This window comes from Falco peregrinus, chromosome 2 (genome assembly GCF_023634155.1).
Source record: "Falco peregrinus isolate bFalPer1 chromosome 2, bFalPer1.pri, whole genome shotgun sequence".
In the NCBI taxonomy this organism is placed as follows: domain Eukaryota; kingdom Metazoa; phylum Chordata; class Aves; order Falconiformes; family Falconidae; genus Falco; species Falco peregrinus.
Genome location: NC_073722.1, coordinates 104,694,247 through 104,721,265, shown reverse-complemented (window position 1 = coordinate 104,721,265; position 27,019 = coordinate 104,694,247). Strand labels below are relative to the sequence as shown.

General features: G+C 50.4%; 1 protein-coding gene across 3 annotated transcripts in view; it reads right to left on the bottom strand.

The window, feature by feature from the left end:
* The window catches only part of CAMKK1 (calcium/calmodulin dependent protein kinase kinase 1), a 107,484-nt gene that overhangs the window by 58,950 nt on the left and 21,515 nt on the right, over nucleotides 1-27,019 (bottom strand). For all 3 annotated transcript variants that reach the window (XM_055796738.1, XM_027791087.2, XM_005240578.3), the window contains exon 2: nucleotides 5,894-6,450. In XM_055796738.1, coding sequence (XP_055652713.1) covers nucleotides 5,894-6,349 — 456 coding nt within the window. In that variant the 5' untranslated portion in view covers nucleotides 6,350-6,450. The remainder of the gene's footprint in view (nucleotides 1-5,893; nucleotides 6,451-27,019) is intronic.

The following is a 27,019-nucleotide window of genomic DNA, read 5'->3' as shown; positions in this document are numbered from 1 at the left end:
ACTGGCCACGGCTGGGCAGAAAGTGCAACAGTGAGCACGGCCGTCCGGGCTCACCCACCCAAGACCCTGCAGCTGGATGCAGGAGGCCATGCACCCACCGGGTCCCTGGGGTACCACCGGGAGAGGGGCCATAACAGGAGGGGGCTGGGACCGGTGGGATGAAGGCAGCCCCCTTCCAGCCCCTCCCGCCACAGCTGCTGCTTTGGGCTTTCTCCTGCTCTCTAACCTCCCCGTTCAACAAATTGGAAATGTAACTTCTCATCAAGGTTAATTAATCCAAGGAAAAGAAATTAGCAATGCCTGTGGGATATTTGTCTTTGAAAAAAATGTTTTCCACCTATCTTTGATCTTTTCAAGAGAGCTCTCATCTGAGCACCGCAGCAAGACCTCTAGAAGAAATTGGTTTGGGGGACTCGTGGGCTGGAAGGGGAAGGTCTCCAGCCCACGCTGTGCAGAAGCTCCATCCCTGCCACTGCCCTGGTCCCACCTGGCTTTACCTTCATGGACTGCAAGGAAATTATGACCTTATGAAGAAAACCAGGCAGCTCCCAGAGACTGGAGGAGCACAAAACCCAGATCAGCCCGGTGCCAAAGCACTGCCTCTTCCAGCTCTTGACATCAGTTGCTTCCAACCAGTTGGCCAGCCAAGCAGGAGACCTACAATAAAGATGCGAAAAGCCAAGGAAAGAAAGGGCAAAGTGGTGATTTATTTTCTGTGCCTCTGGAATAAGCCATGGACATCGAGCGTAGGAAAATTCCCTTTGTCAGCTCGTCCTCCTCCCTGCACACTTGGGCCAGCAGCAGCACCAAGGAGGGAGAACGCGCTGGCTTGACTCATCTTCTCCACTCCTGCTGAAGCACACATGGCCTCGCTGAGTGCCACAACAGCGCCTGTCCGGGCAGCTGGGACGCCTGCCTGCTGGTCCCAAGGGATGGGGAGAGCATGCAGGCACTGGGGCTACAGGAACCGGGATGCCAAGGGGTGGGTGGATGTAGGGAGGGAAAAGGAACATGTGAAAAAGGACGATTCAGCCAGAAGAGACTGGAGAAGAGAAATTATAAAGCAATTAACCGTGCTGGCAGGTCTGGGGAGCAAGCCTGGAAAAAAACATCATTTATCCTTCTAGCTCTTACTAGCTAGAAGCAGCTCTTCCTAGCTTTAACTGTCCAAGTAAGACTTTTCTTGCCTACCTAAAAAGGTTGGTTTGGGATGGCAGAATAAAAAAAACCCCAAAAACAGCATTGCATTTTCAAATGCCACTTTCCAACAAGCAGCACCACCTTTGGCAGACACAAACCCTGCCATTTTAGGTGGGACAAGCTCTGTCAAGTGACAAGATGACCATCAGTCTGTACAAACGTGTTCATTGGGAGTCTTGCCCTAGTACATACAAGCACCAGCGCATCATCTGTGCAGCAAAGCAGAAGCTGCTTTTAGCAGCCCCAGGAAAACCCTCTCCTCTCTGTGCTGTCAGCACCGAGCAGGAGCTGGGAACCTCACATCAGTGTGGGCCAGGGACTGAAACGCTGGAGCCTGTGTCTCAGCTCTGCAGAGTTAAATACCCTTAATAGCTTCAGCTTAATCACTTCTGTGCCACAGCTAAAGGTAATGCCATTCCCCTGTTCGAGTGAAGCACTGATGGGCAGCAGAAATCCCACCAGCCTGGTAGGCACTCCTGCTGGAGAAGGTAGCACTGAAGGCACCTTCCAGGCCATAATCCATGAATAATCTAAGAAGGAAGGGAACAGGCAGGAAATTTTTAAAATTACAGATCAGATTTAACAGAGATACGGCAGATCAGATTAATTAAGTACACAGCAACGCTGTCAGGAGAGCAGAACGGGTTACTTCTCCTGCAGAGCTGATCCTGCAGATGAAGACTTGTCAGCAGTGGCTGCAAGACACCAGCAGCTGCCAGCTCTTTGTCCCAGGGCAATTAGCTAAGGGCTGATGAGGAACTGCCTCTGTGCAAGACAACAAGCCCTCAGCTCTGCTGCAGCCCTGCCAGCCCAGGAGCCACCATCTTCCTCAACAAGAAACCCAAGAACCGCCGCTCTGAAGGCAGGTGCCTGCAGGATCGGTCCCGGGGACAGGACAGCATCATTCCCCGCCTGCTCCCAGCACCGGGTGAACCCTCCACAGCACCACAGGCACGGCTTCGGCTCTTGGCCCTCTGATCCCTGAATGCAAGAATTCCTCCCAGCCTGCGAACAAGTACGAAACCAGCATTAAAAAGCTCAGCAGCATCTCTTTAACTGAACACACGGTTCTTCCGTAATTCAGCAGAGAACAACAGAAAATTCACCTCTGCCATAGCCCGTATCCCATCTCCCCATTATTTCCCCAGATCAGTTAAGGATACAGAACCGCTGACAGCAAGGCAGTGAGCTGCCGCTCCTGCTATCACTGGGGAGGGAAAGCAGCCTCAATCCTAGATGGCTATCGGCACAACACAGGGAATTTTGATATGCAGCTGTGCCATCCGTCTCTGCTACTGATGGACAGCACCTGCACGTGGGCCACTGATAAAGCCCGAACGCTCGTGAACTTCATTTTTGCACAGACTGTAGCTCCCTCGGGCAGCAGCCATGAGCCACAGTGATGGATGTCCTGCCACCTGAAAGGCACTGACTGGTGATGCCCCATCCTCAACGCAAGGAGAAAGGAGCAACTGCAAAATGCCTTTAAGCAGGTGAGAGGCATGGACTCAAGTACAGACGGTGTCAGAGTAACCTCCATGGAGACCAGGGGCAACGCCGCAGTGGCTGAGCTGGACCTTGTCAGAGTACCAGCCTCCCTGCTCATTAGGGTCTGCACACCAAACTGATTCAACAGAAGACACAAAAGCAGCTGCTGCTAAGTATACCATGATTGTCTTTCTCTCTATAAAATAACAGGGTTATTTTATCCCCCCCAGCACCAAAAGCCTCAACATGGAGTCCCCCATAAATCCTACCTCCTAGTTCTGCTCAGCAGAGCTTTGTATGTGGGCAGGGAAGACTAATTGCTTACAGCAAATGTACTGAGCAAATGCATGTAAAAAAAAAACCCAAAACAAAACAGCATGAAAATCTGCTCTCCATTTCTCTTCTGGATTCCTGGTACAGCCTGGATTTGGACTGGCAGTGCCTCTCACAGCCAGGAACACAACAACCCTGCAACAACCACTTGGTAGCAACTGGCAGGTCACACGCAGGACGCTGGAGTCGGGCTGCGCACTGCGCTGCACGCTCACCTTGCTGCCACACACCTAACACTTATTTCTCATTATTTGGTGGCCAGCCTCAAACTTTATCCTATAAACATGCACGCATCTTCCCAGACCTTTTGCTATCCCTTACAGGACACTGATACTGTCCCTATAAGCTGGGAAGAGGAAGAACGGCTCCCAGGAGCAGAGCTGCAAGGGTGAGCAGCCCCCTCCGAACACACACAGCTCTCGCCTAGACCCCTTCTTCCCCCTCCCCCTGCCATGTCTCCCCATTAGTATGAATAATGGTTTCCAATGAGCCCAGCTTTGTTAAGCATCTGGGCTGCCCTAGAGCAGGGCTCTAAATAGTTACATCAAAGTGACCACTCAAAACACAGTACTGCGTGTAAAGAACTGCTGCAGGAGCAGGCAAAATGGGGTGGGGGGTGGGAAGCTTCGCATCTGCGTTTGGAACTAAGCATCTCCCACCCCCAGGGCAGGAACTACTGCTCCCCAGGCTGCAGGTGCTGTGGAAGAGGACGGAGTATTTTGCATTGGCTTGCAGATGGGAATGTGCTAGTCGTGCTCGACCGCAGTTACTTCGAAACAGGTTCCAGACAAGCCTGGCACCGAGTACTGCAGGATGGGAGAGCTGCCACACCAGGCACGTCCGCTTCCAGGAACTGGCTCCTTTCCCTCCCCATCTCCCTTAGAAAAGCATATGGCTGCTGCCAAAGAAGCTGCGATCTCCGCAGCGTGCCTTCTGCAGATACCCTCTTATCAGATGGGGATGCCACAACCCATCTCACAGCCAACGTGTCTTACAAACCTTCCCAGAGGACAACGGCTGATTTGCTCCTGCACAGCACCCATCCTCTCAGGTGTGCGAGGGGAAAACACCCACTTTTCAGGAGGGAAACACTAAGCCACACAGATGTTAAGCTCCAGGTCACTTGGAGCCACATGGCAAAAGTCTAAACTCCAGTGACTTGGGTCCCCTACAACACAGGGCAGGAGCACAGTGGGATTTAGGCATCGTGTCTGGGAGCCCCAGGGTGCCCGAGGGCAGTATGCTGGCACAGTGGCACCGGCAGAGCCATGCTCAGCAACATGTTCTCCATCAACTGGGTGAGACAGGGTCAGACTGGAACTGCTCCTGAGCTCCTGGCTACTGCGTCTGTTGCGCTTCAGTGCTCAGGCACAGCAGCAGAGGTGAAATTCATGGGTGAGCATCTCTGTACTGCTAGTTCTATAGGAAAAAGAGACCAAAACCACCCATGGAAGTGGCTTATCCCTCACCAGAACAAGGCTCATAGTCACAAGATGAACCTGGGCTCACCTCCTGCAGCACCAGGGCAGGAGATGCCTCTCCCTGCAGGGTAAGGCCAGCCCGTCCATGCCTCTGCCGCTCCTCCCTCCAGCACACTGCCTCCTGTCTGTTACGGCACCTCCGAGCGAGACCGTGGAGTTGTGGCACCCACAGACATCGCCCACCCCTCTGCCCTGCCCTGCTCTGTTCCCCAGGAGCAGAAACAAAAGACAAATACGACTGTGAAACAAATTCAGTCTGGAGAAAAACAGCAAGGCGTAGAAAACTTGGGTTTCCTCCACAAATAGATAAAAGTCTCAGGAGAAGGCACAGTCTGGGCTTGCGGGATAATTCAGGTGCGAATCTGTGTGTTTTCCCAAACCAGCTCCCAGTGCCAAGATGATGCTCCCTCCCCAGTACTCCAGACAGCCCATTCCCCACTTAAAAACCTTCCCCCAGCCAGTAACACTTTACAAAACATTTTGGCTCCAAGAAACACCCCTTTTACGCTACCTCCATCATGCCTGGCTTCCAAAGCAAGCCCTGCTGCATGCCCCTTCTCCACGGGCTCAACATCTCTAGCAGGACACTGGGCAGCGGGGTCTGAGCAGCCTCTGTCTGGTCCCTGTGCCCCCCATGATGGCACAGCACAGGGATCTGCAACCAGCAGCTGCTTCCATCGGGCCACTTGACCACTGCAGCGTGGGGGACATGCTGGGACAAGTCTGAGCCCAGCTCTGGTACCAGGAGATGAGCCGCAGGACAGAGGGCGGGAGCCACCACAGCCACCCAGAGACACTTCTTGGAAGGACAGGAGGGTCACAGCCCGCGGTTACCGCTGCCCTTACAAGTACTTTAAAGACAAAGGAAAATCCTGACGGGAGTACGAAACACCAGTGCATTTAAGCTCTTTATAAAATTAAATCATGCCCTCAATAACGGCAAAACACAATAGGAGATACATAATCTCCAGAAGCTTAAATCCATAAAATGCCATCAGCAAAGCTGCTGTGACTGATAAACTCCCAAAGGGCACGTACAGCAGGGACACGAGAGCAAAGCAATTGGGCTGCAGCTCTCTGCACAGCCTGGCAGCCCTTCTGCATGCCCCCGCCACACAGCATCGGTCCTGGCCCCCGAACAGGACTATCGCAGGCAGGCGAGGGCTGGAGGGGCCCCATGTCAGGACCCAGCAGAGGTCTGGGGGGTGGATGCCAAGGCGTTCAGCCATTCCAAACTAATAGCACCCCTGGTTTCAGGGATTATTTTTTTTTTCCCTTAGAAAAACCAGTGCTTTCAGACCCACTGCTCCAAAAAGCTGAAGACCGCCATTGCCAGTTAAGAAAGACTTACCTTACCTCAACACCCCAACTCCAAGGGAGAACATGCCTACCTCAGAATCTGATATGGAGACCCGATTGGATTCTATCGTTGGTCTCCTCATTATACGTGGCGATGGCCCTGTGGCATAAAGACCACAACCTGGAGCGTTGGTAGAAGCCAAATAACCTCCTGATGATCTCTCCTGAAGAGACAACTTCCTACTTGAAAGGACTGGTCTAGTGAGAGGTCTCTTGGGAACGTGTCTCCAGTGAGCATCTTCTGACTGTTGGGAAGGCAGAAATTCATTCACTCCCACATCACTGTTGACTCCATTTCTTTGGATGTCTTTTATGTTATCAGAAAAGACCGTGTCGTTTTCTTCCCTGGGGTCTTCACCATTTCGGCCACTTCTGTCTGGGCCAACAGCCACATCGATGGCTGCTACCCGCTCTGCCAGTTCCGTCTGCGTGTCTTTGCAGCACGTCTCTCTGCCTCCATCCACGGCATTCATTGCAGAGTCCCCCATCGCTGCGGCCAGCTCGTATGGTCTCAGATGGCACTGCAGATAGCTGTGACACTAGCGCTCACAGACAGCATGTGGCACAAAGGAGTCTCTCCATGAAGTAGCTAAAAGGAGATACAAACAGAAGGAAACTGAATAATAACATTCACTCAGCATAAATATGACCAAGACACCCATCTTTGGCTTCTTCCAACATTAAAAGAAAAAATGAAGGCAAACCACTGGCAGGCTGTAAACAAACTGCAAACGCTCAGAAGGACAGGCAAACCCAAGCATCGAGCTAGATCTGAAAGTGATAAAAACTAGGTTTTATCTGATGTGCAACAAGTGACACAGCTCAAGAGAACTTCTCCTCCTGCAGCTAGACCGCCGGTCAACCAGAGCTTACATTAAAGGTAATATAGCTTCTTAACAAGCCAAGGGTAAAGGGTCAAACTTCTGACCTCTTGAATTTATTGTAGCCCAAGAGCTTCTGGTACATATCCAAACCCAACGCACACAACAAACCCACAGCCGTTTCGGGCTCCACAGTAGTCTCTCTGTTGCCCTGTAGGACCTTGGAGGGTGTCACAGAACAGACTAGAAGCCAAGCCACAGCTGGTGACTTCCACGCTCTCGATTATTTGCAAGGTAGGCAACAGCAAAGGCAAAATTTAAAAGCAAGTCTGGTTCCAGGGTCACCCCGGCCCCCCCCTCCAGTGGCAGCTTGTGTGCAAAAGGGCATCTTTGCTTCCCACCCTGTATAAAAGCTATATTGAGCTATAACCAACCACACTTAAATGATTACCAGCATGTGGGAATCAGCTTTTCCCTTGGAAAAGCCCTACAGAACAAAAACGCAATACAAAGCAAAAACTGCTGAATAAAAATTGCTGTTTCCTGGATGCTAATTTCAGTCTCAGTTTAAACCAGATTTCAGTCTTCCCAGCACAGTCCAGATTAGAAAATATTCCTCTGCGACACACGGCCGTCACCCCCTTCATCACCTCTGAAGATGTGGTGCTGCAGGACACACCACCTCATCCCTCTGCCCCGTTCCTGGGGACAGCGGGGGAGAACTTTGTTTTATTCCCAGCAATCCTGGACTGCATCTAGTGAGGACCAGGGTAGGCTTCACTCCGAAATATTGCAGCCTCTGGTTTTCTGCATGCGAAGCAGGTTGTGCATAACAATCCCCGCAAGCCCGGTGATGCTTGCATCGCCCTGTTTTCACGCTAGCTACCTTTAATTTACATGAGGAAGGCTGGGGGTGAGTGAGTTGAAATGGTCCCCTCCAGCATCACCCTGGGAACCCAGGGGACACCCCTCGAGGGCACGGAGCAGAGGCTGAGCCTGGCTCAAAGCCGCCCAGCAATGCTCAGTTAAACCTGCCACAGCTGAACTCTGCCGCAGAGAGAGGCGGCAGCCCACGTCCCCCGCTGAAGCGCAGCAGCCGAGCTCAAGCCATCTTTTATATCCATAAGGAAAAAAGATCTGGATGGGAGGCTTCACCCTAGGTAGCGTGCCAGTCACCGGGGGGACACGCTGGGCATTCAATGTCATGAAAGGGAAACATCCAGATCTAACGCATCCCTTCCCACAGCCTCCTTCCCCACCTGAGTAGCATCTTCCCCCCTCCTCCTGCCTTTTCTGCGGGCTCATTGGAAACAAATTAACAGAAAATGTCACTCGCTCAAAACAGTAATGAAACGGTGAGATCAGCTTTAAAAGCTTCTATTAAAACTATATTTAAACCCTTCAATCCCAAAGCACAAATCCCTTTCAGAGCCAGGAGGCAAGCGCCGGGGGGCGGCTCGTGGCAGCAAGGGAAGGGGCGCAGGGTTCGGCCAAGCACATAGGCACGTGGTCCCGCAAACCCACGGGCAAACCAGCACAAGCCTCCCCCCAGCTAAACCCCCCCTGCTCCCCCCCCCCCCCTTTTTTTTTTTCAAGCTAGAAAGCCAGCTGCAGCCCTGCAGCGGCTCAGCGATGATCCCGTCCTTTGGAACAGATTTGCAGGCAGCCCACAGAGGGTCTGCTGTTTGCAAAACGCTCATGCGAGGTTTGCACTTGGAAAGATTCTGGGAGCATCAGGTCAGGGCAACCGGCAGCCTTGTGGCCACCCTGCTCTCTCTGGTGAGGCTTTCCTGGCACTCCAGAGCCTGTGGGGAACAGCACGTTTCCCAGGATTTTTATTCCTTGTGAGATGCCTGTGTGCTCAGCCTTGGGTGAAGGTCAGCGCCTCGGCCGCTGGGAAGCACAGACCAGCCCCCAGCCCTGTGGCTTCCCAGGGCTGCTCTGCACCAGGGAAGCATCCCCACTCAGCATCCTCACCGTCAGCCCTCGCCTGCTGGGGGGGTTGCACTCCAGCCTGCATGTTTCCTTCAATCAGGAAAACTGCTTTAAAACGAAGGGAGTAAAAATGCTTTCACCATTTAATCCAGCTTGCACGAGGGTTAAGAGGAAACCTCTGATTCCACCCTGCCTTAAAAGCCTGGCTTTGCTCTTCTGCCTACAGAGAAACAAACCCCAGGCCTTTCCTTGCAGCAGCTTTAGCTTCTGGACAGTCAGAGCTCATGTCGCTCCTGGGGAGCGTCAAGAAGAAAATCAAGCCAGAGCTGAGGTCCGCAGCTCCCCTGCCTTCTTCCCTGCTCCTGCCCTGAGGTCTGCCCACACGCGGGAGCGAGGGGAGGACAGCGCCTGCCCACCTTAGCCCACAAATCACCCACCTGGATGGAGAACACTTGGGTGCCTGGCACTGCTCAGCCAACAGGGAAAAAAAGCCAGGAGTGCTGGGAACAGCCGCCAGGTCCCAGCAGACAGCGATGCTCGGGTTAGCCACCTGCACGGCTCCTCACTGCCCAGACCAGGCACCCCAGGCTGTCCCCCTCTCAAAAGCAGAAGCACGCTTGCACAGCTCCAACCCACAGCTCAGGCTGCAAAATAAATCTTCAGCTAATTGACCATTTAAATAGATAAACTGAAGATAAACCCCAGAAATCAGTTCATCCAATCAAAACAAATAGACCCGTGCAGCATCACAACAAATACAGTGCTGCTAAAATATGCTAAAAAAAAAAATCCAGCAAGACTTAAAATCATTGTTCATCTGAGACCTGGGCTTTGTTTCAGGTCCTGCTGTTCTGAAGGATTCCTTTTCACTGATAAATCCTCCAGAAGCATATTGGAAAGCAATGGTTTCTGAACAAGCAAATCAGTCTTACTGTGCATAAAACTCAGTATAAAAGGCAACTATTTATTTCTGAGAGGCAAAAATCGATGGTGGATTTGCAGTTTGGCAGGCTGTAACACAACTGCACCTTGCTGTGATGGGAAATCCCAGCACAACAGAGACACCACCGCGACCTTCTGTGAGCACCTCCACAGCTTTGGGTCTGATGCTCTTCATGCGGTCACCAGCCTGATCCCCCCCAACTCCAAACACCTGCTGCAGATCCCAGGATTATGCTGCAGACGTGAACTAAAGCTGCAAACAAGCTTATATGAGCAAAATTAATTTACTTACACCTATCTTATTTACCTTTTTTCACTGTAGCTATTCCTCTGCTGCATGCAGACTGCCACTTCAACGGTGGTTTTCACAATAGATTTATCAAATTGCTGCACAGGTTTCCCAGACAGGCACTGGGCACAGCACGGTACAAAAAACACCCTTTTGAAAGGAATACAGTTCTAGAAAAAATCTGTATTGTACGTGGGAGCGGGAGATGAGTGAATGCAATTATGTTTGCTCCTCAAAGCATTTCAAAGCGTTGTTTGAAAAATAAAAAATTGTATATCTAGTTTACTGCTTGGTCCATCCATTTGGCTCACTAGAAGTGTTCCTATGAGCAAGGACGGGGAGGTGAAAAGGTCCTGGCCTTCTGCAAATCCAGTTTCATTTTCCGATTTTGCTACAGGCTACCCAGAAAAGTGACTTTGCAGCTTCCTCTGCCGCAGTTCCCCAGTTAAGAGGGACGACGCTGCCCCCAGCCCACCTCCTCCCACTTCCCCTTTCTGTCCCTGAGGACATACCTGCTCTGCGCGGAGGCATCAAGTGCCTTTGCAGTAAAATAAGTCACGCTGAATAATAGCCGTAACGAGCATTTGCACGGATAGCATGCAAGCAGCAATTCTGCTGCTGCTCAGAGTTGGAGACTTCTTCAAACATCTGTGGATGGCACCCTCCGTGCCAGCGTGGGGACCAGCAGGGGTGTCACACTGAGACCCTGTCTGAAGGCAACATCCATTAGGTGCCTCTTGACCACGCAAGACCCACAAAGAGAGGTCCCAAAGGTCACAGAAGGCTTTACTCTGCCACTTCAATACACGCTGGCAAGGTCAGGAATCAGCCCCAGTTTTCTGAATGGCACAGCTAGCCATGTACCAGGGCAGGCTGCCTGCGGAGGGGATGTCATCTCCATCACCAGCATCCTTCAGCTCAGGTCAGCCCCCCGCCCAGGAGCTCAGCCCTGCCTGTGGGCAGAGCTGGGCTGCACGTCCAGCCCCACCTCGTATCACCTGGTGCTTGTGGTGTGTTTCCATCAGACGCTGCCCCAATGAAGAATCTGTTCTGACTGCTGTCAGCCGGCACCAGAAACTCCCTTTAAGGAGAGAAGCAGCAAGTCCTGGGCTGGGTTGCCAAGTCCTGAACAGCTCCTCGAATGACATCTTTGAAATATGAGGTCAGCAAGTCCCTTCCAAAGCCCGAGCTCTCTCCCCACCCCAAGAAATACAGCCCGTGACTATTTCCATCCTGGAGCTTCTCCCACGCTCCTGGATCTGCAGCTGGCTCTGCAGGACAGCCCTGGTGGCTCAGCATCAGTCCGCTGCCCTGACACAGGGAAGGTATTTCCACACACCCCACCCTGACCCCATCAACTTCTTCGAGATGGGGGAAGCACCTGTCTGGAGCCCAGCCAGCTCCCTCCGACACCTTTGGTCTGGAGAAGCTTAAGGGGGGCTTACACCCCACAGCCACACACCAGAGCAGCATCTGAGCTGCCAGAAGCACAAACTGGTCTGCAACACACGGCTCTTCAGGTGTAAGGAGCCAGCCACTGATGAGTCCCATTGCTGCGGTGGGAGAGCAGCCGGTGGATTCATTTTTTCCTGCAGCAATTCACTTCAGAGCGTGCTGGCCTTCATCTCAGCTCTGCCCCCCGCCAGTACACCGAGCAGGGGGTCTGCCAGTGAGGTGCCTGCCCCCCAGCTCTGCTCCCACTGCTGCTGCCAGCAATCCAGCCCCAGAGAAGCGCACGGGCTCCCAGGCATCCCTGCAAAGCACTTTCAGACACCCAGTGGCCAAAAGGCACCCAAACCCAGTGGCAAAGAACAAGTTGCAGCTCTGTGAAGCCCTAAAGAAAGCAAATCCCCCCAGGGACCACCATGACAGATGCACACCAGACCAGCCAGTTGGACTCTGTTCTCGCCGGGAAGATGATAATCACTTTTTGTACCGATTCCTGACTCAAAGCAGGAGATGTTAACACATCCCAAAGAATAAATAAGAATATATTGTTTGTGCTTTACGCACACATGCCACATGTTTGCTTTATCCTGCGGCTTATGAGGCTCTTGTTTCAGAGCACAGATAATCGTGTCTCACTGAGAAATCACTCGATTCTGCTGCAATCATCTCAGTCCTTTCCCTTCTTCTCTCCACACTTCTTGGCAGTGAGCCTGGCTGTTGTGCCACAGCTGAAAATTAGATCATAAACGCGAGGCGCTTTGATTACTCCTGTGAAGCTCCTAGCACAGCTTTTAAAGTAACCGCTGAGTGACAAAGAACAGTATTATTTTTTTTTTTGCAATTCAAGCACGGCATGAGGAATTTGAAAAGCGGGTCGAGGCCCACACTCCTGCCAGCTTTCCGGAACAACAACAAACCTCTCCAGACCACAATCTGGAAAATGCACTGTCTCTCTCACCTCCTTAGTCCTTAGCAAGGCAGGGTGTTTTCAAAATGGATTTCATGGCCAGTTCAGCCTCTGAGCTACAGAGGATGAGCACCCCGAGGTGCACCGCTCCGTGCTTGTCCTGCTTTCCCTCTCTTCCCCATGAGAGATCCCAGCTGAGGACAGGATCCAGGGCTCCGGTCCGATGCTTTCGAATCCCTGGGCGTAAGGTGTGGGACAGCGGGGCTGAGCTCAGCAGCCTGCTCCTGTTATTACCACGTGAAAAATAAAAAGTTACATGCCTTCACACCACGAAGGCCATGTAAACAATTTTAAGAGCTATTAACAGCATGTTTTAAATATGTTTTGAAACTAGCCAGGATGCTGAACTGCATTGCCAGTCTACCAACCTACAGTGCAAGAGGTAACAACCACCTTGCGCACTGAGTACCGAGCTCAGGAAGTTTTACAAAAGATTTCCCAACTGCATTATATTTCATCCCGCCCTGTTCTAATTATATGATTAAATAAATCTGCATAATCAGATGCAATTACGCTAATTGCATATATAAGCAATAATCAACCAAAAATTACTCTGAAGAAAAAGTTTCTACTTAAGGAAATTCCTGTAACAAGAAAACATTGAGGAGTGCCAAATCTATCTAAGCGAGAGTGACATTAACATCAAAGGCTCCAGATCACGCTGGTGACACAGGAGCCCTGCCAGAACATTTTTTGACTGGGTACAGCTATGTTGGCACATTTTAACCACAGCTTTGGTGAGGATGACACCAATACATCGAAGGAGTTGTGCTCCTTTGTACTCAAGCCCTGGCTACAAACTACTTAGGTTTGGCTGCTGTGTTTTAGATATTAGGAGAAAATCCTTCACTGTGCAGGTGGTGAGGCGCTGGCCCAGGCTGCCCAGAGCAGCTGGATGGACGCCCCATCCCTGGCAGTGCCCAAGGCCAGGCTGGACAGGGCTGGGAGCAGCCTGGGCTGGTGGAAGGGGTCCCTGCCCATGGCAGTGGAGTTGGAACTGGATGGTCTTTAAGGTCCCTTCCAAGGCAAACCATTCTATATGGTATAAACCCATGTTTTATAGCAGACAGAGGCTCAGCAAGACTTGTGGGCATGAGACCCTGATAATGGACCATATTCAACTCTGCTTTAATCTTTTAAAGCTGTTTATCAGTATATGAGCATCGTAAGTGGTTTTATTTTGCAAGTTACAGTCAGGAAAGCATGAGGAGTGGTCAGTGAGAGGCACTTCGCCCAAATATCCCACATATTTTTCCAGCAACGATGTGAAGCGCCTCAACTCATCATCTCTGCAACATCCCACAAACCCAGCATATCCCAACACCCAGCTCCACACATCCACACTGTCCCTGCAGACAACTTGAGCTCAGGTTATAACAAATCCCATCTGCCCTTGTGACAAAGGATGCAAAAGTGTTGTGGGGGAAGGACTGCAGCCCCTGTGCCAGCCTGACATCAGCCCTGACACTGCAGCAATGAAGGATGGAGGAGATCAGCGTGGGCAGAACACACCGAGCCCAGTCCTGCTACATGACCACGCAGAGGACATCCCAGCACGTCCCTAGCCATACCAGATTGTCTGCCCTACCTCCAACTGACACTAGGGAAAGCAGTAAGAAGGAATTGAGCTTGTTAATATGCATACACAGACTGGACAACATCTGAATCACTCAGTTTGATGGCAGAAGAGAGCAAAAACCCAGGAGAACCCCATTTCCAAAGCTACTCTGTGCGTGTTCCCATTTGGCACTCAGCCGATGCTGACTCAGACCTCAGAGCCTACCTACCCCAACCTCCTCTTCCAATACCCATTAAAAGTGCAGGAAATACCCCAAATACATCTTGCACCATGCACAGGGAAAGCTGAACTTCATAATCCAGTGGGAAAACAGCCTTCTGACCCCCATGTATGAGTACGTACTGATAGAGCTGGAGGTTGCACAGGTGGGCATGGGCAACATCAACTCACACAGGGAGGTTCCTCGCAGGGTCAGTGCAGAATCTGTGCAGTGGAGAGAGGAGACTCCTGGGGCTGAACCTGAGCAGGGAGGAGGAGGAGAAAGAGGACAGAGGAGGAGAAAGAGGAGGAAGAAGGATCATGGTTGCTGTCACTTGCTGAGCTGAGAGGCAGCATGATTCCCAGGAGAGGGGCCAGCAGCAGCAGGGAGCACAGCTTGCTGGAGGTGGCATTTAAACAGTGGGCGAGGGAGTGCTTCAAAAAAATAACGGAGAATATGTCAGATTACCTGAAGTTTGAAAAGCTTAAGAGTATCTGTAAAATACTAACAAGGAAGGCAGTAGGCCAGACTCCATTGATTCATGAGCAAACTACCTACTTCAGAATTACAGTCTTTAATATTTAGGGTCTTCATTGCAATGACTTTTCAAAAGTCTGCACCATGGCGAGGTAAACGGCAGGTTAAAGAAAAAAGGTTTTTCAGTTGTTCTAAGGCAAATTGTCTCAGATGAGCCAATCTGTAATGATACCTCAAAACTGGCATAGAAGACAGTACAGTATGAACAAACCAAAACCAAAGAAATCAAGAGGACCTGAACAGCAGATCAGTCTGCAAGGGCAAGGTCTAACCCTCCACCACGGCCAAATTCCCTCCAATCTCATGGGAGCAGAACCGAGCACTCCAATCAAACCTGGTTCTAAAGCACTGCAATTGCTGCACAGTCACTTGAAGGTGACGTGGCGAAGCGGGACATGTCTTGGCACCAGCAAGCAGCCTACAGAAAGCGTCTCTTGTGGCATGGAGAGAAAGAAAAGAGAATGTAAGAGAATATAAGAGAAAAAGAACCACACCCACAATGCACAGCAGTGAGCACATGCACAGACCTGCATGAACAGACACAGCACAGGGCATCTGCCCGCTGCTATTAGTGTAAGGACTGGGGTTTAAGTCTGATAAGCCCAGCCTGCAGCAAAGGCTCCAGAAAAGCAGGGGAGCCTGCCAACCAGGCAAACCAGCACTCACACACCAGCCTGTGCCCCTGAAGAATAGAAAAACAAGCGTAAAGTAACGGCTGATCATCTGGGATTGCTCCTTGGTGGAGCTATGTGGTCCCTCCTGCACCAGAGTGCAACCAGGAGCCTGCGGTAGGTGCTTGCACATGTGAAACTAAAGACCAGAAGCCCCAAGGACCACAAGGGCCACACATGGCATACAGCTGCGCCCACCTTCCATGGACCACGAGGAACAGCCCGCCTGCTCCCTTCCCAAGGGAAATTTTATTCAAGGATGGCAGCCTCCATTCAGCTGCCTGCTATGCAGTGACAAGAAAAAAAAAAGTGAAACAAGTGGGTTTTTTTCTTTTTTAAATGGAGTTTTCTCTATTCCAGTTTGTGCCCATTGCCTCTTGTCTGTTCAGTGGCACCACTGAGACAAATCTGCTTCCATCTTTCCTCCAGCCTTCTCCCATCAGTCACTTACACATGTGAAGCTGACCTCCTCCAGCCTTCCTCCAGGGCCATCCCTATCGCTGCCAATGTCCAGCACACAGGCTGGAACCTCACGCTTCTGAGGGCTCCTCCTCTGCCCATCAAGACTCAAAAGCTGCAGAGGGGAGTAGCAGAGAGGAAGACACACCACCCTCCTCCTCCTCCCAGGGTGAATTTACAGAAGTCTTATAAAAAACAGGTTAAGTGGCGTTGCTTTCAGCACTCTGCACCAAACCTACACAGGGAACCCAGAGGTTTCCCAACCATGAATGCTGCCAGCTCAGCCCAGAGCCTGCGGCTGTTTTCCTACTCACATTCCCAAATTTCTGGAATATATTCTGCAGCAGGGCCCCATGAGCCTGAGCAGCATCCTGCTTCCTCAGCGGAGCCCATGATATACACTAGTAAATAAATTAAGGAGGAGGGAAGAAGCAACCTGAAGTTGTGCAGACAGGCTGCTTCAGCAGCAGTGCCTCAGCCCACAGCGGCACTTCAGCACCCAGCAGACAAGCCTGCATGCTTCCAGGCCACTTCTTTCCCTCCTCTCCAGTTTATTTAATTCACCAGTAAACTTCTCAGTCCTGCCCACCTCCTCTTCTGGACCCTTTAGCACCTTCCGTACCAACTGCCACGGTTCACTCTGCCTTTGAGGTGCTCACGGATGCTCAGGTTTCCTATTGCTGCATGTAAGAATTCAATGACAGAAAAGCAAATCACTGCAGAACAAGGCTGGTGTAGCTCAGGAGCAGCAAAGTGGGGTCTGGGAAAGCACACATATAAATCCTCAACACAGCAAAGTAACACGGCATCAAATACCTTTGACAGCCTCAAATCTCACAGCGCAGACCAGCACTGAAGTTTGTGTTTAAAAAACAGCCACGAGAAACCGAACAAGCCACCAGGCAGAACAAGTTCACATTTAAACATGTCCATCTTAGAGGTTTATCTTCCTCCCAGATAAAGAAAAAGCTTTCAGCTGCTAAAAGCTTTCAGAAGGTATTTCAGATGATACATCAAGTTGCTTCATTCTGTAAGCCAGCTGCAGTGAAATTGATGTTTTTAAAATGCCGGAAAGACTTTACTTTTCCAGCTGTTCCAAGATTGGCAATCTACAATAAAAATGTACAGCACAGAACACAGCGGGCTTTCTTCTTCCCAGCGGTTCAAATACGGGTAGAGATTTCTATTCAAGGTGATCACTGCAAAGAGTTTTAACGAGGGAAACGATCCAGCACCCATCTCTGAGTGCCCATGGGCTGAAGGTCTTCACAGCTCTGCCAGCCTGCGCACCCCAAGGCACAAGGCAAAGCACAGAACTAGAGAGGGCAGGACAGAAAGCAGGGAACGCTGTAAGGAAAAGACAAACAGACTTCAGATTCTGAGGTCAAAGTATTTGCTGTATTTCCACACGGATAACTCCCATCTTTAGAAACCCCAGGACTGGAAAACACTGCCTCAGTTGACCTGCACAAAATCAAAGGCAGCGGCAGAGAGGCTCTGTGTACAGAGGGAACAGGCTCCCGGGGATGAGCAACAGCTCCCGCTGGGGTCAGACCCAGCTAAACCACCCCTGTGATTACGCCTGTCTGTGCACACGTAACCCATGCTGCCTGGAAATGGAAAGGGTAGCAGGCTTCCCAATTCCTTTGAAGCCTTAAGCTTTAGCACTTTAAGCCAAACTGCACTTTTCAAAGCTCCAAGGTCAATGACTGGAGATTATGCAGCCAGTCTCCTGGGAAAGGCCGCTGGGGAGAAAGCTGCTCTTTTGAGTCACTGCAGTGCTATTCCAAAAATTTAGGCTAGCGATAACATCAGCATTTGTCAGAGCACGAAAAAGCCTTCGCAGCACCAAAGGGCCAACAAAAGTTTCTAGGTGCAGCTTTACTTGGAAAAGCAATGTGAAAATGCCCCCCTGGGGCACCCTGGTTGCACCCCAGCCATTCCGGCTGTGGTGCACAGTGAGCCTGGGGCTGAGCAGCAGCCACCGTTGGGGTGCCTGCCTACCCTGGGACACCAAAGCAGCCCCCCTGCTCTCTGTGGCCCAGGACAACTCCTGTGCATTGTTCTCAACCAGCTGGACCCTTTTGGAAGTGTTAGAAATGACGCAAACCCACCCAACAGCTGTCTCTTCTGTAGAGCAGCAAGGGGAGCAGAGAAAGGCGTCTTTCTGGCCACCAAGTCAGCAGTTACAGGAGCAGAATGGGAAGTAAATCTGCTGGCAAGATGTCCCTCGCTGAGGGAGGTGCAGTTTATGATGGCAACACAGGATTTTAGTCTTGCTTCACATGCCCCAGCGTGGCATGCTGAGCTGCAGGAGGAGCTGCCTGGGCTGAAGACATAGGGACAGAGGGAACAGAGAGGGGACACAGCTGGTATCGACAGCAGCGCTCACAGAGCCATCTCTTTGCAGAATCAGAGCTTCCTTCCCAGTCTCTGACTAGGGCTGTAGCACCTTCCTCCTGCATGCAGCTGGCAAGCCCAGAGAACAACGCCTGGCAAACCTGAGAGCAGTCAGAAGCCATCAACTTGCAGAGGATTTTTAGGCTCCTCTCCACCCTGCCCTGGGCTCCACTGCAGACGATGCCACTTCCAAGTCCAACCTGAATTTGGCAGTTCGCCGCCAAAATTTTCAAGGCAAGAGAAAGGCAAACACAGTCAAAGAGGAAAAGGGAGGGAGGAAATATCATCTGTGCAGCTTAATAGCAAAGACATGTGGAAAGATGGGATGCGGTTTACAAATCTAGGTTGAGCATTGCTCATGCAGCCTGGTATGCATCCCTGCCCAGCAGGAGAATGCAGAAGAGAAAATATGAAGCCAGTTGGCTTGGGCATGGGTAGCACTACCTGCCCCCACCAGCCCTCCCCTGTCCCGTGAGGCATCCCTCGGTATGGGTCAGGGGATTGCTGGCAGATGAATTACACTGCTCTGGCTACTCAGGTATCCTTCCCTCCTTGCCAGGGGAAAAGAAATCAAAGGAGGAAACTCTAACAATGTGAAAAAATAAGCAAAGCAAGTGTTTAAAAGCCTTGCTGGCTCCCAGCCAGGGTGCTCAGCACCTTCCAGGATGCATGTCAGAACAATTAGCCTGTATGCAGCCCCCAAGTTTCCCAACACGCTGCTTCTCTCTGCAACGGAGACGTCGGCTCTACTCCAGCAAAACACTTAAGCACATACTTGAACTTTACGGTCTCAGGACATCAGAAGGGCCAACATTCATGTGCTGAAGTGTGAACAACACTGAAAATCAAAGCTTCAAAAATGTGGAAATACTCATATGTGAGTGTCTGGGTGAATGTGTTTCACACGTGTCTAAACATAAGAGCTGCCCAATTACAGTGGAGCCATCCCAGGGCTCCTTTCCCAGGAGGGAAGCAGGATGACAGCATTTTCATCCACGTTTCCATCTACAGCTCTTTCTTAGGCTAGCAGGGCTCATGTCAAGGAAGCATCAGAAATAATTCCCATTGCATCCCTTCTCTTAGACGGGGTCCCACCTCTACCCAGCTTTCTTCCTTCCACCCGTGCCAGCTGCAACACACAAACAGCCACCTTGAGCTCTGCGTCCTACCGCATGGCGACGAGGAGAAAGCACCGCAGCTCCACTGCCCTGGTACCAGCCCTCCCCACCAGCCCTGGGGCACCACATGTACCACGGAGGCAGGGCTGGGTTCCATCCAGGCAAGTTTGCAGCTGCCTGCAGCACACGAGCACAGGGAGCGAGGACACAATCCAGTGTGGAGTTGCAGAGGGCTGTAGGAAGGTCTCACCGGTTGGGGAGATGGGCTACACTCAGACTGAGTCTTCCAAAAATTGCTGCTCCCACCATAGGCTGAAGATGCTCCAGCACCACACTTGGACGCAGTTCCTCTTGCTTTGTCCCTCTCCATCCCTGAACCACCGTGGCTGTCCCCTCTGTGGCCACCGGAGCCCATGAGATGCACATGGGGGTGCAGGGAGCATGGTAATCTCCCGTGCTTTCCTAATTGCTTGCTGGTATCTGGGAGGCACACACACACACTCACGTGGAAAGGGATCCCAGAAACACCCAATATCATCAACCAAACACTGAGCATTAGTACAAACCCACTCGGAGGCAGCTTCATCTGCATTCTCAGCCCATGAACTAACCTGATGTGGAAGGTTTTCTGTGCAGTAACACCACCAAATCGCTAACATTTGCCTTTTCTTATTATTATCATGTATTAGCATAATTCTTTTGCCTTTGAGGTTTACCAACAATCTCGTAAAGTAGTTACATTTTAAAACAGAGAACACAAAGAAACTTCTTCTGTAATTAAAAGAGGCAAAAAGCTGGAAAACTTCTTAAGGTAGTGATAAATTCCTCTGGACTTGAATTCTCCAAAAGGGACTGCTTGTAAAGTCCTCCCGGCTTGTGACCCAGGAGACCTAGCATAGACAATTAGAGGCACCTTATAACCTACAAGCCTGTGAATTATTCTCTAGTACCTGACAAAGGACACTTGTAAGAAAACTATTTTTGACTTCCCTTTCACCAGTTCAGTTTAACGATAAAACCCTATTCTTCAGCTTCCTGTTTTTGAAATTGTAGCCTGATACATTTCAGTGGGAAATTCTCATTTACATAGTATCTGTCACCTGCCACGACCTACCCGTGTCTGACAGATGGTGCCTATTCACCAAAGGTCGAAAGAACATTTACAGAGAGGAGTTTGGAAGAGACACTCTCGCTCACAGTCACTTAGCACAGCAACGCTTGGTAAGAGAATCCCAAATTTCTGATTCCCGACCTCTGGCTCCTTCACGCGCCTTTGTACTCTTCCTATAATTGAATACACCATTGTAAGAGTAGACCTAACATCACCATCATTCTTTATAGCAACACTACCGTCAGCATTCCTGCCACAAATCAAAACGCCTGCACTGGAGTCGTGCTTACAGACCTGTTCTTGACAGCCACTGCATCCCCATTTTCAACACTTGAAGCACCAGCAGGAGTTTAACCACATCCAGTTTCACAAAACCTATGCCTAAGCCAGCAGCAACACCCCGTGTCACTCCCTGCATGGTTCTCCCACTCCAGCTGCCACCCAGCCACACAGGTCAAATAAGCAGCAGAGATCACACTGTGCCACTCTAAGCTCAACTGATTCATCAGGAACTCTGTTAGATCAGGAACAGCCCACATTATATTTATTGCAGGATGACTATGAGATTAGAAAGAAAAAAACACTCCACAGTTTATTTGCTATATAAAGCTTAGAGTGGATTACAAGGCAATTTTTCATTCTCTCCCAGGTTCCCAGACATGCTATTCACTTGCTTAAACATATGCACGTTTCTAAACAGTCTGGTTTAAGTCGACTTCTCCAATATTTTGGTAATGGAAAAATATAATTACATATAAATAAAAGTTGACAACAGCAGGGGTTTATTTGCACAGCAATCTTGAGATCGTTTCAGGGGCCAGCTTCCATCTAGGATGCTTTTACATACTGCTGGTGGCACAGGAATTTGGAATAGGCTTCAGACTCGCAGCTACCCACAGCATGGACTCACTGAAGTAACCTGAGAACAAGGCTTGAGAAGTCTGGTTTGAAGCATGAGATCACTCTGCCTGACCAGAAAACAAACAGCAAAATTAATTGAAGTTTCACAGCGCTGTAGAATTCAGACTCAGCTTTTGGGATGCACCTTACTTGTCGTATAGAACTGTTTCCTCTTCTGTCCGATAAACCATCCCATCACGTTCTTTCCGAAGGCCTTGATTTGACTTCCCTCCCACAATCATTCTTTTTTAAGAAATTTTTTAAAAAATTATCAAAGGGGGAGGTGGAAATTTTAAGCTCCCCTCTACCCATGCCATTCTGGAAGCACCCAGAAAGAGAAGCACTTATTCTAGAAGTGACTAAGACGCGAGTCATCTGATGAGTAAGCACATTGGCTCTAGAAGTCTCATTCAATCCATCACCATACCCAAACCATCTCACTACCTAAATCACTTGACCATTTTATATGTCAATGCAGCAGCACTCCAAGGTCAGGAAGGGGCTCCCATTTCCTATGCCAGTGTAATTGCCGCTCATCTTGTCACGCTAAGATGACAGAACACCACTGGGAAGCCCTGTGCTGAAACAGCAGAGGAAAACCGTGTCGTGAGTTTGCATTTAAAGTGTTTTGAAAACGCCTCCAACCTCGGCTAACACGTGGGTTAAGTGTGTGCACGTCGCTGGCACCAACCGCTCTGCACACTGCAAATGCAAGCACAAGCCCTGCTCCCAGCAGCAGGGATGGGCAGGGGCTCTGCGCTGGCAGGTGCCAGAACTGCAGCCAAACTCTTGCAACATCCTTCTATTACTCTCACAAAAGCTCCTATACGACGCTGAAAAAGCATTAAGTTAAACCACTTACGGTTCTTAAATATCTCTCCATTCTGGATACAAGCACCTCGCAAAACAGACACACTCACCTTCACAACCATCCTGTGGGATACATTCACCGGCAGGGAAATAGAGCACTGAGGAGCAGGTGTAATTCCCATAAATCCTTCTTACAGACCCCAACAGATACCTTGATGCCTTTGAACTGCTAGCTTAAGATCCAACAGCAGGTCTACAGCAGATGTCCCTCTGCCCTCTTCCTAAAATCCAGGTGAGGACACCAGTCAGCAGGTGCAGTGTCTCCTCCGAAGGCTCCTGGCACCCCGTGCTCCATCGGGGCAGCCACCAGCAAAGCAGCAGTAATGCACCCAACAAACAGCCTGGGCATCCCCAGAAGTCTGTTCAATCTGTTTTACAGCCCCGTGCACAGCTGTTCTGTGGGGCTGCTAATTGCTCCATGTTCCATCAGCGCAGCACAATGAATACACTTATAAGTGGAATAACTGCAGAATTTAAATTGGTCTGCACTGTACCGCTGGCATCACACTACAACCAATGTCTTGGTATTGAATTTCCACAGTTTTTAGGTTTTCTGAATATTTCAACAGACTCGCAGGAGAACACAGCCAGGGTTTTTATCTAACAGGTCAGCCCTGTGAGCATCTGCCTTTATACAAACAAATATAAAAGAATAGCAATTTCTTATCAAGGAGTGAATTTGCAATTCACCTGTGCTGGCCTAAAGGTGTGAACAGTTGCCTTACACCCCTTTGTGCCAAATTCAGTGACCACAACTCATCCTCTTGCAAACTGAGGTCAGATAACGAGACTTTATCCCATAAAGATAGTCAGCCTTGGCTCCAGAGGTGCTGTGCTTGAGTGTGGCAGTGACCTTCCTCAGCTGAAACATTAGCCCATGTCTGCCTATGCCTCCCGGCCACCTTTCACACCCTGCTTCCCTCCAAGAGCTTCAGCTTCACCACCAAAATCATCTAACGTGGACAATGAGCCATTTCTGGCAGCAGAAGGGAAGAGATCCCAGGCAACTTGCTGGCCTGAGGATGGAGAGAGAGGCTTACACCCAAAGAAACAGCCCAGAAACACCTGGATGTTACAACTCAAGTCAAAATTACCACAAAGCAGAAGCTGCCAGCATTGATGAGAAGGATAAAAAAAGCGCTGAAAAACTCCACACAGGCTCATGATAACAGCTGCCTGCGGGTGCAGGTACAAGATTAGCAAAGGATAAGCCGCTTTTCAGCATCATTACAGCACATGCTGCTAAAGCTGCAGGTGGGTTGACACACACCTCCGAAGGGTTCAGGCAGAGGTCCCTGGGCCCGACAGCTCAGCTGTGACCACAGCCCAGCAGCTGCCAGGGTGGCACATGCACTTGCGCACCTTCAGGGACACACAGGCACACAAATGTAAGCGAACAGCTCAGATCCCACCAGCGCCTCATCATCTACTGCTCTCCACGGCAATCCTATCAGATGTACAAACCAGGTCTCCAGGAGGGAGGAAAACCCAACGGCCTTCAAGCAGAGTGCACAGCAGCTCCACTGTGAATCCGCTTCACGCTGATGCAAATACGTCCCCTCTCCCACACTAAAGGCACCCTTCAATATAAAGGGTAATTACCAGCTCTCCTGCTACAGCTACAACGTCATGAAAGGTCTGCTCCCTGTTGGGATAATCGCTCCATGTGCCTGTCTCTGTCCAAGACAGCAAGACTTCACCGGCCACCTCCAGCTCTCCCAGCCAGCACAAGCTAGCTGCTCACGGATTACAGACCAGCACACTGCTGCAGCGCTTCCAGCTTACACCTCTGGCACCAGTGAAAAGCAAACCCAAAGACAGACAGGTCCCTTCAGCAGACAAATAGCTGTACCTTGGGGAAAGAGAGAGGGAGGCAGAAAGGAGCTTACTGTTATCCTTAATCCCTTTCTCTAGGAGCCTGCTGCAGAGGTGTAAGGACAGTCTCACGCCTGGAAATACTCGCTCAGCTGTCTGCGTCCAACCTGTGGGCAAGGCAGGTCTGCTCCCGACGTAACCAGCAACACACTAATGCAGCTCTGTCTCCTGGCAGCTGAATTCAAAGGGGACTGCAGGGAGCAAAGAAGCACTAGGAGAACACACAGAATAAAATGCTTTATAAAGACCCACCCATGACAAATCCCTGGTTTCAGGCTAAGGGTTTCACCCTGCTCCAACTGGAAATTGCTGGCGAGATTTCACTCACCCCTCTGCTCCATGACAGCACGAATCCCAGAGAGGTTACACACTTCACGTGGATTTCTCAGCCCCCGGGAAGACTCCCTCCCACCCTGCAGTAAGGACATCAGTAAAGTCAGTAATGACAAAGCTGCCCAAGGATGGATGTGCGCGCAGCCACCACCGCGCTGCCCTGCCGCCAGCACTGTACCTGCTCCGTGGAGGACTGCTGACTGCGATCAAGGCAACTCCATCACCATTCTTCTTAAACAACCGGAGTTCTCCGAAGTCATTAACTCATATAAACATCTCATGTCTGCTTAGGGAGCTCCGTTTTTACAAGCATTCATATGTGAAAAGCAATCACTGAGCGCATTTAAGAAGAGGCGAAATCAAGAAAGAAGCTTTGTTATAAATAGTGGAACATTTCTCTGAGTGCACGTTGTGTAGCTTGGCTCCTCCGGCTCTACACCACATTGTATTTTGTGTCACACAGCCTTTAAATCCTGTTACCTTCAACATCTGCATCTTCACTTTAAATATCTTGCTTCCCTGTACTGCTGCCTGTTTTTCAAAAAGTCAGAGCCAGCCAGAGCATTTGTGGCCTGCCCCGGGGAGACACTAATCTCACTGGCTAAAAATTTTTACTCTTTCCCCTGCTTTCCCAGCCTTCTCTCCTCTTCTTGCTGCATCTTGACCTTTAGACAGTTAAGTTTTTGAGTCAGGGTCTTTCGCTGACTCTGTTATTTTAGGGCACCATCCCCATCCCCACAGTATGAACCATAAACAACAGAAATGCAAAATTATGCTTGTACAGGGTCTGGTCCAAAGCTCGTTGGAAAGTTGTCTCTCTCTTCAATGGCATGTGGACCAGAGCCATAATACCAGCATGAGCAGACAAGAGCTATTTGCAAAGCTAACTATTTGGGGAATACAATTATGCAAAACCATGATCTTCCAGCAGAATGTCTTCGCACTTTCCAACAGACCCCCCCAAAAAAGGGTGTGCACACGTATATGTATGTTTTTATCAAGCATTTTTGGCATAGGAAGCCTTCTGATGCCATGGTGACGGGTGCTCTTACAAACCCTTAACATAATAGATACAGATAAACCTGATGCCAATTAGCAAAGCAATACTGCTGTGCTTACATGATCCACAGCTACTCTGAAAGGGACAAAAATCTAACTCTCATGAACAAGATCAAAACAAAAACCCAGATCCATTGTTAAACAGATTAATCAGACTCTGGGAAAGCTCATCAGGGATTGGGTTCAATCTCCGCTGTTGTTATTAGCATAAACCCTGTACAGCGGGAACAATAGGCTCACTTAAGTCCCACGCTCTCCGCTCTCCGTTTACTTTGCAATGAGACTCCTCTCGGGCTCACAGCATTTAACATACATGCTTTTAATTAAGGGGACAGGGACATGAGGAAGAGTCTGGCTGAAATTTATACTGCAGCAAAACAAAACTGTTAATGGCCCTTTTTATAAGGGTAGGGCTACCAGTCCCTGCTCTCCCAAGCAAAGCCAGCGTGGGAGAGAAAGGAGCCCCGGCGCCAGCATCACCTCCCTGGACCCAGCAGGGACCTGCTGCTGCACACCAGGCACCAACCCACGTACAAGAGCCAGTCCTTCCCTAGGGAGATGACAGCCATGGCAGGGAGAGGAGAGCTAGGGGTGACCGTATGCAAGGTGGATAGAACTGTGCTGTGCTGGCAAGCAAGCCCAGAGCCGACGGGGCATCGGCCACCGTGCTGTGCCTGGCCCATGGGCAACAAGGCACCGATAGAGGGATGGCAGGAAGGCTCCTGCTCGCCTGCGCGGCAAAGGGACGGCCGAGAACACGACAAAGCACAGCCCCAAAGCAGTTCCCTGCAGCTGCGGGGACCGGACGGGGCCCCTCATGGGCTGCCGGCTCCTGGGAGAGGCTGCAGGGATGTGTTTGTGGGAAGTGGGTTAACGGCATCCAAAGAGAAAAAAAGTCTCCACAGGAGCGCTGACAGGTAAATGGAGCGTGGGAATGACAGCCTGCCGAGAAACAACATCCTGCGCCCCTCGTCGGGCATCAATCATGCGCTCCCAAAAAATCCCTGAATTAGAATTAAATATGACTTTGCCGCCTCTGCACCAAAAATTATTCATTCCATAAAAAGCATTTTCCTACATCTCTCTTATGACTCCTCCATTGCTCTCCAGGCCCCCTCACTCCTCTCCCACAGAGGAGTCATTTGATCAAGGCACTTTTCTGATTGCAGCATTCTGCAAACTTTTTTTGCAGAAGGGTTAAACGAGCACATCCCTGCAGGGACCAGCCAAGGTTGGAGGGAAGGACCTTCTCTAGTGACACTAGTGACAGCAAGGCAAAGCGGAGCCCCCCCGCTGCAATTGAGCATTGCATCTACTTTGTTGAAGGCAGAGGGAGTCCCACCATGCCTTCCACTGTGATTTTAAATTTTTCCTCCAGATGTGCAGATTAGAACTAAATAATGATCTCTACACATACTTTGTTTGCTTAGGTCTTGCTGAAGCTAAGCAAATGCTTGAGTATGCGTATTGCTTAGGGAAGAACTGCTGGATGGGATCGCTGCTTTGCTCACCCAGTGCTCCAGGTGGGCTTCATGGGAATTAGATTTTCCAGTCACAGCTCAGGAACCTGGGCAGAAAGAGAGATGCTGCTGCATGGTCTTACCTATAGCAACATCTAACGATGGGTCCAGGGAGGATGAGAAG